At 37.6% G+C, this 13824-nt stretch overlaps 1 protein-coding gene across 2 annotated transcripts; it reads right to left on the bottom strand.

The window, feature by feature from the left end:
* Window positions 1-83: 83 nt before the first annotated feature.
* LOC131334792 (uncharacterized) lies at window positions 84-8950 on the bottom strand. Of its 2 annotated transcripts, none has more exons than XM_058370038.1 (5): window positions 8730-8950; window positions 8508-8591; window positions 3287-3885; window positions 1516-1691; window positions 84-863 (listed from the first exon to the last, which is right to left on the bottom strand). In XM_058370038.1, the coding sequence occupies exons 2-5, from the start codon at window positions 8527-8529 to the stop codon at window positions 395-397; spliced, it is 1266 nt and encodes a 421-aa protein (XP_058226021.1). In that variant the 5' UTR covers window positions 8530-8591; window positions 8730-8950; the 3' UTR covers window positions 84-394. The 2 variants fall into 2 exon arrangements, with proteins under 2 accessions (XP_058226021.1, XP_058226022.1); XM_058370039.1 differs by having other exon boundaries at window positions 3287-3882.
* Window positions 8951-13824: the final 4874 nt, after the last annotated feature.

Genomic DNA, 13824 nt, shown 5'->3' with positions numbered 1-13824 from the left:
TCAGTGGGGAGAAACCAGCATTCTTTGTGCAAGCAAAGCTACCCATAGAAATGCATAAGCAAGCAACTGTCTGAATCCCACAGTTTTATTTAATATAACTACTACCAATGACAGAGCAGTAAAACCATATCATCCTAAGCACTCATTTCCTCACAATCCAAATTTTGTTTCAGTCTTCTGTCAACAATAAGTCAGTTTAACAAGCCCTTTCTCACTCAACACAAGAGCAGCACGACGCGGTAACCAGACATCTTTTCAGCCAACTATTTATATTTACTTTTAGGAAGCGAAAGCCTCACTAAGCAACCAAGGCAATGTTTGCTTCCTCAAGGACACAATCGACTTTCCCATTTTTTTACACAAGGAAATAGAAGCCATTTCTTCCCCTCTTGAGTCATGGAGGAGAAGAAGAAGAAGCCCATTCGAAGAAATGGCAACGGGCACCTCTAGCAGCAGTCCAGTACCCGCAACCAAAGAAGAAGCTCCCTTGCTTTGGACCAGGCTTACGAACCATCCCTTTGCTGCTTTTAACCCCACAGTAACAATAAGGGTGAATCTGTATCGGATGGTTATTATGCTGGTCCCTCAGCTTTTGAGGGTGGAAAGGAGAAAAGGAGTGGTGTTCCTGAGGCGGCTTCCATGGGGAAGAGTGGTCTGTGGATTGACACATCAGAGAGTCCGTGATTGAGAATTTGAAGCCCTTTTGCATGAGGAGAGCAAGTAAGCGGGCAGTGTTTTTGGCATCGTCGAGGCCACAGTGAGGGCGGCCCTGCCACACCAAGCCAGACATCTGAACTGCATCCTTCAGATTGCACCTCATGCCGCCATAAACCTCATGGAAAGGAACCTTCAAGTTGATCCATCTGTTAAAGATGAAACATTATTTATTTGTCATTTGACATGTTTTGATACAAATATACAAACTTTTATGAACAGGGGTGGCTCTGAAAATTGAACTCAGTGGTGACCATGCATTCTTTAATCGGCAACAAAAGTACTTAAGTCGAGCCCTCCCTATAGCTAATATCTTGCAAATTCTAGTAGATAACAAATTAAACTAAGCAAATATTTATCATCTAATAAATATAAGAAACACTTTCCAAACCATATACCAACAGACAACTACAAGATAAACTTTTCAAACCATAAGCAGAAGACATAATAACATTCATACCATTGTTTCAAGAAGAAACACACAAGTACATGAAATGTTTGACTTGTAAATACATTGGAAGGGCTACGCACATTTTGGAAAGTGAAAAGTAGACTTGGGCAGTTTTCTTGAACTTTGGCCTAGTATTAGGTGCACTTCCTGAAGTTTTTGGACTAATGATACTGCCAAAGGGTTCACCCTAGATGGCCCGGTGCCAAAAAAAAATGACTCCCAAACTAAAAAACTACACCTATTCGGTTATTTTTGTATCTCTGTAGGATACATTCTGCAGCCGCCCCTGATTTAGAACTAGATATATTTCTTCCAGAAACAAATTTCAAGTCAACAAATCAATCATTTACCGGTTGAAATAAGGAGGCTTTCGAATCTTCTTGTACCGGCACTCAGACTCCAGCATAACCCGACAATCCCAATTTGACCAAGTTACCACAGCAAAGTTGGTGTTCTTTATTCCCTTCTTCTCAAGCCACTTATCATGTCTAAGGAGAGCTTCGCCCAATGTAACACCTCTATCCACCTAGAACCACACAATCCAGCAAGAATAAGCTCAAGGTTCATAGTAGAACAATTGAGCAGAAACTGACAATAACAATTAAAAAGGACACTCGGGATTAGAAAGGTTACAGAGAAACCAGTACATGGAAGTACATACATCGTGGAACAATTTTCCCAATATTTATCAACACGTCTGTTAACTTCATCTCTAAACCCTCTTGCGATAATGAGCATATTCTGCAACCCGATGTGTGTTGTATTACAATGTTCCAAGACAATTATACTCTGCATGTCCCATTTAAAGAACAACAGCTTTAACTTTTTCTAATCATTTGTACTCCAAACAATATAGACTCATCATAACTCACAAGAACAAGAACAATACACTTCTCAATATAGAAAAGCAAGTCCAAGCAACCACTCACTCCCATAGGCACAACTCGATACACCGATAGTAAGGTCCATGCACCACTTACTCTCTCATAGGCACACAAACAGTGGTACCATAATAAAATCCACAGATTCATGGTAATTGCCTTCAAAAAATATACTTAAAGAACTATCCAACAATTACATGTCGCACAAACTAACTCTTGATGAACATAGTAAGATACTGATCTTTCACTGGAATACATGACTCAGCCTTCGAAGCCAAGTAATGTTTGCAAATCGTTTCCATCCATGGCCTTTGGACTTTCTTAAAACCCACTTGCATTTATTAACAACAAAACAAAGCAATTGATTGGCCCAAATATGACTTAGACAACCACTACATTAGGAAAAAAGTTATCTTTTCCCCAAGATAAAAGCTGGAATAAAACAAGAAAACAAGGCAATAAAACGAATGTTGGTTACTGACTATATACTCAATAACCTGTCATAAAAATGTACCGAACAAATGAAACTTGCAATGAAATTAAAACTGAAAGAAAGCATAATCAAATAGCAACTACAATTTATATAACATACAGCACCATATTAAAGAAACTGATACAATATATCTGACATAAAGCTGATCAATCTCTCAAGTGAGAGTGAACTCAGATACAGATGGTAAAATTTTCATTCATTACCCTGTCTTTAACTTTTCTCTTCCTGAGGCATCATAACTCAAAGGTTTTAAAGCAGATATATTCCAATTTGGAACTTTTCTGATCCCAAAATTACAAGCTTCCCACTTCACCCCAAATTGGAAAGATTTGAAGATAAACCTTTTGATGTTATGACTGGTTCACCAACTCTTTCCAAATTGTAGAAAGACAGCTGACTTTGCATCCGCATTAACAAATTAAGTCCATTCTATTTGCAGCTTCTGACTCCAAAATTTCCAAATTTCACCACATTCAAACTTTTTCCGAACTTTTCATCTAGCTTTGAACCAATTCAAGGTTGGTCATCCCAATAGGAGTTCTGCAAATTTTATCTCAAACAGGACAGCGCTGGAAGGTTATGTACCAAAATTAATCAACTATAGGTGTACATAACTACCCAAATATAACTTTTTGCTACACAAAGCGCACCAAATAGACATGTATAAAGAGTTCCATTTCTTTAAGCAGCAAAAAAGTAGTATGGAGACAAACCCTTATGTGCATCAGCAAATCATAATGAACCAACCTGAATTTGCTGGATGCCCGTGAGATCCTTGCAGAAATCACTCAGGAGCTGGTTGCATGTGGGACGCACATATGTCTGGAAACAAGCTTCCAATTGCCCAGTAACACTACTCACTATCACAGATGGAAACTCAATAATCTCCTGGGGATGAGGGTTCCTTTCTTTGTCACATGTAGCCTCAAAATCTATAACCACAAAATATTGAAAATCTTGGAACTGGTGTTCATAAGGGTTACTTTGCCGGAAGTAATTGAATGGGGCACATTGAAGACGGTTATCCACCAGGACAGGGTAAAACTGGCTCTCAAAAACATTCAATTGGCCCCGCTGCACATTATTAGAGTCCGAGTGGAAGGTTGACCATGAGCCCAAGTCATTAGAGTTGGTAAGCTTTCTATGAAATCCATTTGCAGATTCAAGAGATTCGCTTTTTAATGAGTGATCTTGATCCACAGTATTCCCACCTGGATGATCATAGACTTCATCTTTGAGCTCTGGCAAACCTTCGATGGGAATCCCATTGCACTGCAGATTGTAAGGGTATCCCTTGATCTGGAGGCATTTCACAGATGCCCCACAGTTACTTTGCATAATTTCTGCTGTAGAAAAATCGACGGAAAATAGTACATTAGAACATCGAACTTGTAGAGAAGCCCCATTATCAACCTAGATGATTAACTGGTTTTCACATTCCCTATACAAATAATAGAATCCAGCACCAGTATCTCTGGCATAAAAGTCAGACGTTGTCACGTTGGATCTGGTAGATCTCAAGATCTTCAGAAGTCTCTAAAGAATCAAATTGATTGAAGTAAATGAAAGAAATTTTGAAGTCAGAATCTGAGCGGAACGAGTTCCTTTCCTCACTACCAAAACAATGCAGCTAGCGATTGTAGAAAGTTAAAGACTTCAAGTCTTTTGGTTTCCCATACTTATGACAGTCAAACAGTCAAAGAGTTTATATTGGTTTTGGGTGCAACTAGTCAGTCTTAAATATGCTAGCTAATAGCTAGTACTTTTAGATTTGACAAGGAAGCATGCAATGTACCTAAACATGCAGGGTTCTACATAAGAGCTAAGAAGTCATGTAATAGTCAGTCTTCCGTTGAATTAAAAATTGCCTATTACAGAGATTATCCTCTCTTCCGCCCCTTTCAGAATGATTACAAGCTTGGTTTGTTTATTAGCATCTCCAGGATCTCGAATCAGATCTGGATAAGTTGATTGGTTATGGCCAGTCCATTCTTGCTGCATTAGTTGGTTTCAGACCCGCTGACCTTACCTGCTAAGGTTTCATTCCACTGTATTTGAAGAGAAAAATGCAATATGTGAATGAAAGATAAAGGAGAGACCACAACAAGAAGGAAGTTATTACAGATTTTAACCCATGGAAGGTTTAATGATCTTGTAACAATTTTTGGAATGAATTTGGACAATTCTCGTGCAGAGAGTTGCGCCCAGAGAGTTGTCACCTTGTAGGCAGTTGATTGGACTCTACCTCCAAAGTACGATGAATATCCAGAGGACGGTTCGCTAATCACTATTGGATGTGATTCTAATCACCAGATGAATTCAAAAGCTTTGATACTTGCTCTAGAGATAATTTCTGTGACTTAAAGGTGAAAAGGATGATGGAGTTGAAGAAGCTAGTAATGAAATGATTGGTAACCCCTTTTCAAAAAAGAAGAAATGACTGGTAACCTGAGGTCATGCAACAGAATCATCCCTACAGTAATATAATCTCTTTTGGCCAGAATTCTCAAAAACCAAAAAAAAAAACAAGGTTGATGAAGTCTTGAGCAAGCTGATATTCGTGGCTGGGAATATTAAAGGTTATCGATGTGAAATATCGGCAAGTACTTCAAGACAACTTGACTTTTGGTGTGGCCTCACAGTCCCATTGCAAGTTATTGATAGACAAGTATTAAGAGTCCAAAAATGTTGCATCCAGAGATAGTTACAGTTGAAAACCTTTCAAGGCTTTTGGTTTACCCATCCTACAAGAGAGAGAGGGGTAGAGAGAGAAAATGTTACCCATCCTAGGGTTTCCCTCCCCCAGCTGCCACCATCCCTTCCCTCCTCCACCTTCCTCCTCATTGTGGATTCGGGTTGAGACCCTCTCTCTCATTGAAGTGAGAGATAAGATTCCTTTTTCCCTTTATTTTTGGATTGACCACCAGTGATTTGAGACGGATTGGAAAGTTGATAGCAAAATGAAAACACGTGGCGATGGCGGTTGGCATGTATGAGTTTAAGCTTGATATAAAGAAGAGTATCTCCAATACCACATCCATGAAAGGAGTGGTTGTTTGAAATACTAAGACTCATTTTTTCACACATTCGTTTTTGTATTTTGTGTAGATGTTCAGGCCTTTGGGTCTTCTTCTATGTTTCTTTACTTGGTTTTCTTTGTAGTTTATGTTCATGTTTTGTCAGGCCTATGGGGCCGGATGGTTTGCATGTTGCTTTCATCAATATAAACTGCAGTTCTTCATCCTAAAAGAAAAAGTAGTTGAGAGGTTAGAGTCCTATGCGGCTTTTAAATGCACCTAGGAAGTCTTACATACCCTAGCTATTATTTTTTTACTTAGCCTATTCATGCAAGAGTCTAAAGAGTCAGTCTATTGTTGAAGTAAATTATCTATTGCAAAGCCTATTCTCTCTTCAGCCCTTCTAGCGATAATTAAAGGCCCTCCATTTGTATATTTGCATTTCAAGCATCACCCAACATAAAATCAGAAGAGTAAAATAAACCAGTTTGTCTACAATAAGCCTTAAAAATCCCCCTCTGGGATGGCATACCATGGCAGGATATACTACTCGAAAAACAAATGATGGCACTATGTCATCACTCAAGATTACAGAAAACTAGATTGCACCTCTTTGGCTATTGTTATTCATGTCAAATTGAATTGCATTGGATGCGCTTGCACTAATCGAGTAAAGAAGGAGCTGGCCTCATTGTCGAAGAGGCAACTTGTTTTTGCTTACTCTCATTGCATTGAGTTTCCTTCTTTAAGTCTAACGTGCAAGCTCTTCCCTGTGGGGTTCATTTACGCATTAATAGAAGGCCTTGTCAAGTGGTTGCCTTGGGTAATTGTAGCTCTCATGATAATCATCTCACTTATTCGGATTTCAAGCTTCTAACCAGAATATCATCTTCTAAGTTAGGGATCGATGTTGGGTCGCTTCTCTAAGATTCTCTTGAATTGGTAGGTCAGCAAGCTTTGATATGTGCCATCCTGTATGCATGATTATATAAATTGATTTGGTCTTCACATTGAGAGGTAGGGCTCAATATGCCCTCTCCTTCTAGTTTTGCTTTAGTTATAGTAATACCCCTCCACCAGAATTCTTAAAACAAAGCCCAAAAAAATAAGAGAGAAACAAATCGTTTGCATTATACTGCCACTCAAGCTAACAATGGTGGTTTATGATGCTACACAATCGGACCAAAAATATGGACTTCACTATAGTTACCCAAACAATGAAAATAAAACTTTTAAGGCATTAGCAGCGACGAGTCTCAAATTACGCAAAATCTTGAATTAAGTCCTTAAACTTCTTCTTTTTGATAAGGAAATAATTATATAAAAGAAGACATTAAGGGAATGTCACCAGACTCACCACCCGTATACAAAAACGCGACCAAGACAAAAAGGCACTATACACCACCATTTGAATTAAACAACTCAAACCAATCTAGAAAATGATCAAGGGAAGAATTACATTCTCCCTTGTCCCGGCTTTACAAACTACTAACCACAAAACTTTTAATTTTAAACAAAGGCTTTTCGACCCCTTCGAAACATCTCGAATTCCACTCACACCAAATAGTCCATATCAAACAAAGAGGAATCATAGCCCATACACGCTTTCTCTTCTTACCCACTCGAGCACCCCTCCAAGCGATCAAAAGCTCCATGCCTCCATAACATTTCTCGACATAACCCACTGTAACCCAAACCAGGTTAATACCACGGACCAAAGTTCCCATGCCACCGAGCAATGGATGAGGAGGTGATTCACTGTCTCGGTGATCAACTTCAGATCACCTACCTGGCTACCTTCATATATTCAGAAGAGTTACAGGAACAATCCCAGACAAAATCTGATTCTTCAAGAACAGTACTTAACTATCACCTCCAAAACTAGTACTACTATATAGCATGGGCAACCTTTGCACTACTTCCTAATTGAAATTGAGGTGGATGCTTTAACAATCCTATGCATCAATTGGAACACACTATCGAAACTTCCCACCTCCATACAAGAATACTCCATAATCTAGATAGAAGCCGAAAGTACTCTATATCTTAGTATTCTAAACAAACCTCTAAGATATTTATAGCACCTATACAAGTATTGAGTGCTTTACAGTCTTCTAGTAAATTACAACATAAGTCTCAAGCACCTCAGTACTTCTTGTGAGGGAGTTCTGGAGGATTCTGCATGCAGTTGCCTCCCGCAGACTTTGGCATTTGTTTTGCTTGTTACGAGATGAAAGATTGCTTGATCATGTGTATTAAAAAAAGAACTTTTAAATACATAAGAGCATTCCAAATGAGGCTGCGTGCAATACTTTGGAAATCTAAAACTCGTGGGGTCTTACGCAAATCAAATTCATATCTTCTCAACAACTACATGATTCCCCGTTCATTAGTAGTTAGGAAGCACTGTTCTCTCAGGTATTCAAATTTGGATGGGAAAATATGTTTCACTCTGTCAAAAATTATGATCCCATTGAACACAAATCCCGGTCCACATAAACCCTCCAAATCCCCTTGCATAAAGCCAAATCATCCAATTGCCCAACAAACAAGTTCCAATTTTTTACCAATTTTCACAATCTGATACCAATTCGAAGAATAAAAACATATGAAGGAAATAGACCAGTCCAATACTAGCGAAGAGTCGGGTCCCCCGAACCCACTCCATCAACATCCTAATCTTCTTTTGTATGGTTGAACAAATTTTAGTATTTTACTTCATTGAGTCAATCCAATTGAAAAGCACTTAACCCACTTAACCACTAGGATAGAAAAATGTTTATCCTTAAGATAAGATAATTATTTCAGAACTGCGTTGTTGTTATTTAAGCTTCTCGTAATTCGGGGTTACACAAACAAACACACACACACACACACAAACCGTAGCCGCCCCTCAGTACCAGCAATCAAATCTAAAATCTAGAGATCTCAAGCCGAGAGAGAGCGCGTACCTTTATGCTCTAAGGCAATCATGATCTTGTTTGTAGTTGAGATCCACAAGCAAGTACATCAGATCTTCCTTTAATAATTCTCACCTGCAACCCAATCAATCAACGGAATTCAACAAACCCCAATGTTTACAGAGTGCGTACACCAACTATATGCATCCCTATATATCGGTTCAGTGTATGTGCAGAGTAGAGAGAGAGAGAGAGAGAGCGCGAAGGGTGTACCTGTGATGATCTGGAAAGAGAGAGGAGCGAGAGCGTTAGAGGGTAGAAAAGCGTGCGAGTAAATTAAGTCGTTGTTATGTGCTATATATCTATCGGGGGCGATGATAACGCCAGCGAGGGATCACTTTTACCAGATCGAAACTGCAATTTATACCTGCTTCGACAGAGGTACTTTGTTCTGGCCAGAGAGACAATCGTACTGGCAGAATGAAATCGAGGCAGTTGTACTGAAGTGATGTTGCGAAGACCGAGGTTCAAAGCGGAGTGGGAAAGCAACGTGTGTGGAGCCCAGCGAGAAGCCTGTGGATTGGCGGTGACACGTATCTCTTGTGCGTGACTATTGGTAAAACTTTGTGCTGATGCGGCCTTTTTTTGTTGGGGCTTTGGAAGGTGGGGATGTGATTGGAGGGTGATTTCTGAGGGACCGATCTCCTCAATTCCGAAAACATCTCTGCCTTGTGCCAAGAGGTTTTCGGCAGTTGGTGTATTTTTTTTATATTTTACTAAAATTTAATGGTTGGAAAATCTTTTGGCACAGAAGGTCCTGTCTCATTTTTCAAAGCCCTATTATGGATATATCATTTGGTGTACACAAAGTTTCATGGGACCCAATTGGAGATTTCAAATAAATGTTCGGAGTCGCTCAATTTTTTAATATACTATTTAAAGTCTTTGTACAAAATTAACTCAATCAGATATCGGTAAAGACTTTATCAATTCTTTGCTCAATTTATTATCGGCAAATTGGACATAGAATTGATCAAACTTTTATCGATATCGTTAAATAATTTTAAACAAAACAGAACGACTTTGATAATTTACGTGTAACCTCAAAGTGGGTCATATGAAATGCCATTTATACTTGGTGTATCCATAGTTTTATTGGATTTATGGGTCAAAGAGAGAGAGAGAGAGAGAGAGAGAGAGAGAGAGAGAGAGAGAGAGAGAGAGAGAGAGAGAGAGAGAGAGAGAGAGAGAGAGAGAGAGAGAGAATACGCGAACTTCTTTCAGGAGGGTGGTTTTGGCGTGAACCCAACGACTTGGCTGGTGGGTTTGGTTAGTCAATAATTGGATTTCCAAAAATCAGGTTCCGTTCTGAAAAGGAAAATAAGTACTTATTTTTTAAATATAATTTCAAGCTCAAAAATCATATGTTTATTACTTACATAAATAAATTTTCTATCAATACAGATTTTGTTTGATAAATTTCATTGAAATCTTTTATACGGTACAAAATAAATTGAAAATTTGTTTTTCATTTACATTATTTTTGAATTTGAAAATGTAAAATAAGTACTTATTTTGTAAGAATGTGTTCTGAAACGGGGCCTCAGGCTAGTTGATATTCAACACGAAAAATACTTTTAAATAACTTCGAGTTTTCTTGAAAACGTTTTTATTTTTCTTCTTAAAATTAGGCCATTGTCTCTCGAGATAAAAGTAAACAAACAACCAAAATACAACTGCAAAAGTTTCTCCGCCTTCCTATTGCTAAGTAGTCAGATACCTCTCCAAACGTCCGATCCAAATCACATTGGATTGAATCTGGTATGTGCTCCATTAACGGAAGAATGGAGGACAATATATGGTTGAAATGAAAAGTAAAAATATTTTCCACGAGCTCTGATTCGGAGTACAATGATGGAAGGTGGAATTAAAACTGGAAATAAAATGGACGACAAGGATAGAGTGCAGCGAGTCGAGCCCCGAACAATCCAATCGTAACCCACGGTCATGATGGAAGCAACAAAACAAACGTATGCAAATTTCATACGGATTAACCAAATCACAAACAAAGCACATGATGAACGAGAACAAGATGTTTGTGGTGCAGCATGCAGTTAGTGAAAGCCTATCCCCACGACCGAGAAAAAATTTCTTCACCCTCGGCGAAGGTATGCTCATTCCATGTCTCACTTTTCTAATCGAAACCGTTGAGTTTTTTCAAATTATTTTTTTATGATATCTAGGCAAAATTCAGGTCAATCAAATATCAATAAGTGTTTCATCTAGGAGTTTATTTAATTTCTCTAAAATTCTTCAGTGAATTATTGAACTTCTAGATCTAACGCTTACCAATTTCTTATTAAGATAAAATTTTGCGCAGTCTCCCAACAAAATGAATTTAGACAACATGAACGATTCTGATTATAGTAATGAAATATGGAATAAGCATACTCTCGCGAGGGTGAACAAAATTGCTCTCCAAAGAATATTATCTACTGTAGATGTGATAGAAAAAAACTGTGTAATTTATCATTTTAAAAGAAGTTAAAGTTCAAAAGCCAGTATTTCAAACTCAAAAGTCAAACCTTCATCTGTCTATCTCAACGAATAAGATTTTCATTTATTTTCATTTTAATAATTATCTAACCACACACTTACACATATAATTAAACAAATTTTTTCACATCAAATATGAGGTCCACACACTTAGGTAGCATAGTTGTTTTCATTTAGCGTGAAACACAGATTGAACCAAATAAATCAATTGAAGCAAAAGATACACAAACAAGAACTCGATCGAGTTCTTTTTTTCTTCTTTTTTCGGATTATCCCCAAAAAAAAGAACTCGATCAAACTAACCACCGTTTGTTGTTGTTACAGCTACAAGTCCTACAAACCATAAGTTATAAACTACTTGCTAACTTATATAACGTTGTTGCAAACTACTGCTACTTGTTAAATAGACAATCTACGGACTACAATTACAAAGAATAAAATATACTCCGTATTTTATTTGGGAAGCCTAAAACAAAGTCCAAAAAAGAATCTTGACCGTGTCCACTTTCTGTACGAGAAAAACAAAATACAATCATGATCCCAATCGAACGAAGCATTAAAAATCGAGCCAGAGCCCGAACATTCATAATAATGCAAGGATTAGTAACATCCAACAAACGCAAAGAGACGACAACACAAAAGTGTCTGTCAAATGTGACAAGGTTGCAAGAAGGAAGTTCGGTCTATTTCCCGCAGCTCTATTACAGATGTACAATGAAACAAGGTGATACTGCTTGTTTCTTATTTCCTATCAATTTGCACAATCCAACCCTTGAAGCAGGCGTAAGCCTTTATCCTATAGGTCCCGTTCTTTTCACTAGTTCATTCAGCCAAGGTACCGTACCAAATTGACTAGGAAGAAGGCAAATTTCAATCAAACAGATTATTGTGGGACAAATTTAATAGAATTGAGGAATAGATTAATTATGGCGTCTGCATTGACTACTTCTTCTAAAAAGGGGCAGTTTGTAATCTATTCTTGTCAGAGTTGGGATTGAGAGTTCATGTAACACGGAAAGAGGACTATCTAACTGGACAACTAAAAACTTACAAATGTACCCATCCAATACACAATTCTAGAGTGGACTAGAAGCATTATCGTTAAAGCGAGACTTGGAAAATCTTATGGGTCATCGCGAAGTTTGAATATTTGTTACGTGAATATGATTTACTATGAGACAGTAGAGATGGGTGGACTTAAATCGGAGGTTATGATTGTGTTATTCTACATACTTCAAGGAAAGACAACAGAGCTTTTGTTAGTAACTTTTTATATCGAAATTGCTATCTATCCCTCGACTCTCTGCGCACACCCTTTTGTCTGTTGGCTTTCCATCATTTTTTCTGCTCACTTTCCATTTTCTCTGCTTCTACTTGCTCTCCACCCCAAGGAAAAAAAAAGAAAAATGTTTTCAGCAGGGTGAATCATTTTCTTCGTCTTCATCTTCTTCTTAGCACCTTATAATCACCACTTCTTCTTCTTCTTCTTACAGAGCTAGGAGAGCTAAGAGGCTATTCTGAAGATCTGAAAGTGAATATCATTCTGTCCGCAGCTGTTTGCTCTCCACTCCAGGAAAAATGGTGTCCACAGGGTGACTTCTTCTTCTTCTAAACACCTCCTAATCACCATTTATTCTTCACATTACAGAGCGCGGAGGCTAATTGGAGGGTCTAAAAGTGGGTATCAATCTATTTGCAACTATTTGCTCTCTACTCCAGGAAAAAATGGTTCCCACAGGGAGGGTGAGTCGTTGTCTTCTTCTAACACCTTCTAATCACCACTTCTTCTTCATCTTATCACAGAGCTCGGAGGCTATTCGGAAGATCTAAAAGTGGGTATCAATCTGTAATCCGCAGCTATTTGCTCTCTATTCCAGGGAAAATGGTTCCTATAGGGTGACTTCTTCTTTTTCTTCACATTACAGAGCTCGAAAGTTATTTGGCATATCTAAAAAGTGGGTATCAATTTGTCTTCTGAAAAAAAGGGGGCAGTTTGTAATATATTATTGTCGGAGTTGGGATTGGGAGTTAATGTAACACGGGAAGAGTTAATGTAACACGGGAAGAGGACTATCTAACTGGACAACTAAAAACTTACAAATGTACCCATCCAATACACAATTCTAGAGTGGACCGGAAGCATTATCGTTAAGGCGAGACTTGGGAAATCTTATGGGTCATTGAAGTTTGAATATTTGTTATGTGAAAAGGATTGATTATGAGGCGGTAGAGATGTGTGGGCTTATATATATATATATATATATATATATATATATATATATATATTTTTTTTTTTTTTTTTTTGCGGTTTTTAAAACCAAGGTGGACTTAAAAGGCTAGGCTATGAATGGACAGAATCAAAAGCCCAATAATCAAATTGCAGTAAATCTTGTTAATTGATTTTCAAACTTCTTTTTTACGATCATATTTTTTTTGTCCTTTGTAGTGAGAATTTACAAAACTAACAATTTTTTTTACACTATTTTACATTTGAAATGACAAACATTACAATTCACATCACAAAAGAAAGAAAGAAAAAGTGGTTATGAAAAAGAGATTGTGAAAATTACCCGTTCACGCTAGTGATTTGTGTTAAAATTGCACGTTGTTCACACTAATTAATAAATTTTTGCATTTTTAGCATGTTGTTTATACTAATCAACAAATTTTGATATTTTAGCATCTTGATTTTATATTAATCAACAACTTATTCACACTATTTCACTCATAATCAACAATCAAAATTGGATCTTGTTCACACTAATTAACAACTTATTTATCAGTGTGAAAAATTTATTCACCCTTCCTTATT

This window comes from Rhododendron vialii, chromosome 7a, assembly GCF_030253575.1.
Source record: "Rhododendron vialii isolate Sample 1 chromosome 7a, ASM3025357v1".
Classification (NCBI taxonomy): Eukaryota; Viridiplantae; Streptophyta; class Magnoliopsida; order Ericales; family Ericaceae; genus Rhododendron; species Rhododendron vialii.
This window is presented reverse-complemented; position numbering and strand designations above follow the sequence as displayed.

What these genes read in the sequence shown, in the direction of transcription:
- LOC131334792 (XM_058370038.1), bottom strand. Translation starts at nt 8,529, where the DNA reads ATGATTGCCTTAGAGCATAAAG. An exon ending in GATTGCCTTAGAGCATAAAG is followed by an intron (nt 3,886 to 8,507) that starts GTACGCGCTCTC and finishes ATTTTTCTACAG; the next exon opens with CAGAAATTATGCAAAGTAAC. An exon ending in AAGCCTCCTTATTTCAACCG is followed by an intron (nt 864 to 1,515) that starts GTAAATGATTGA and finishes CATCTTTAACAG; the next exon opens with ATGGATCAACTTGAAGGTTC.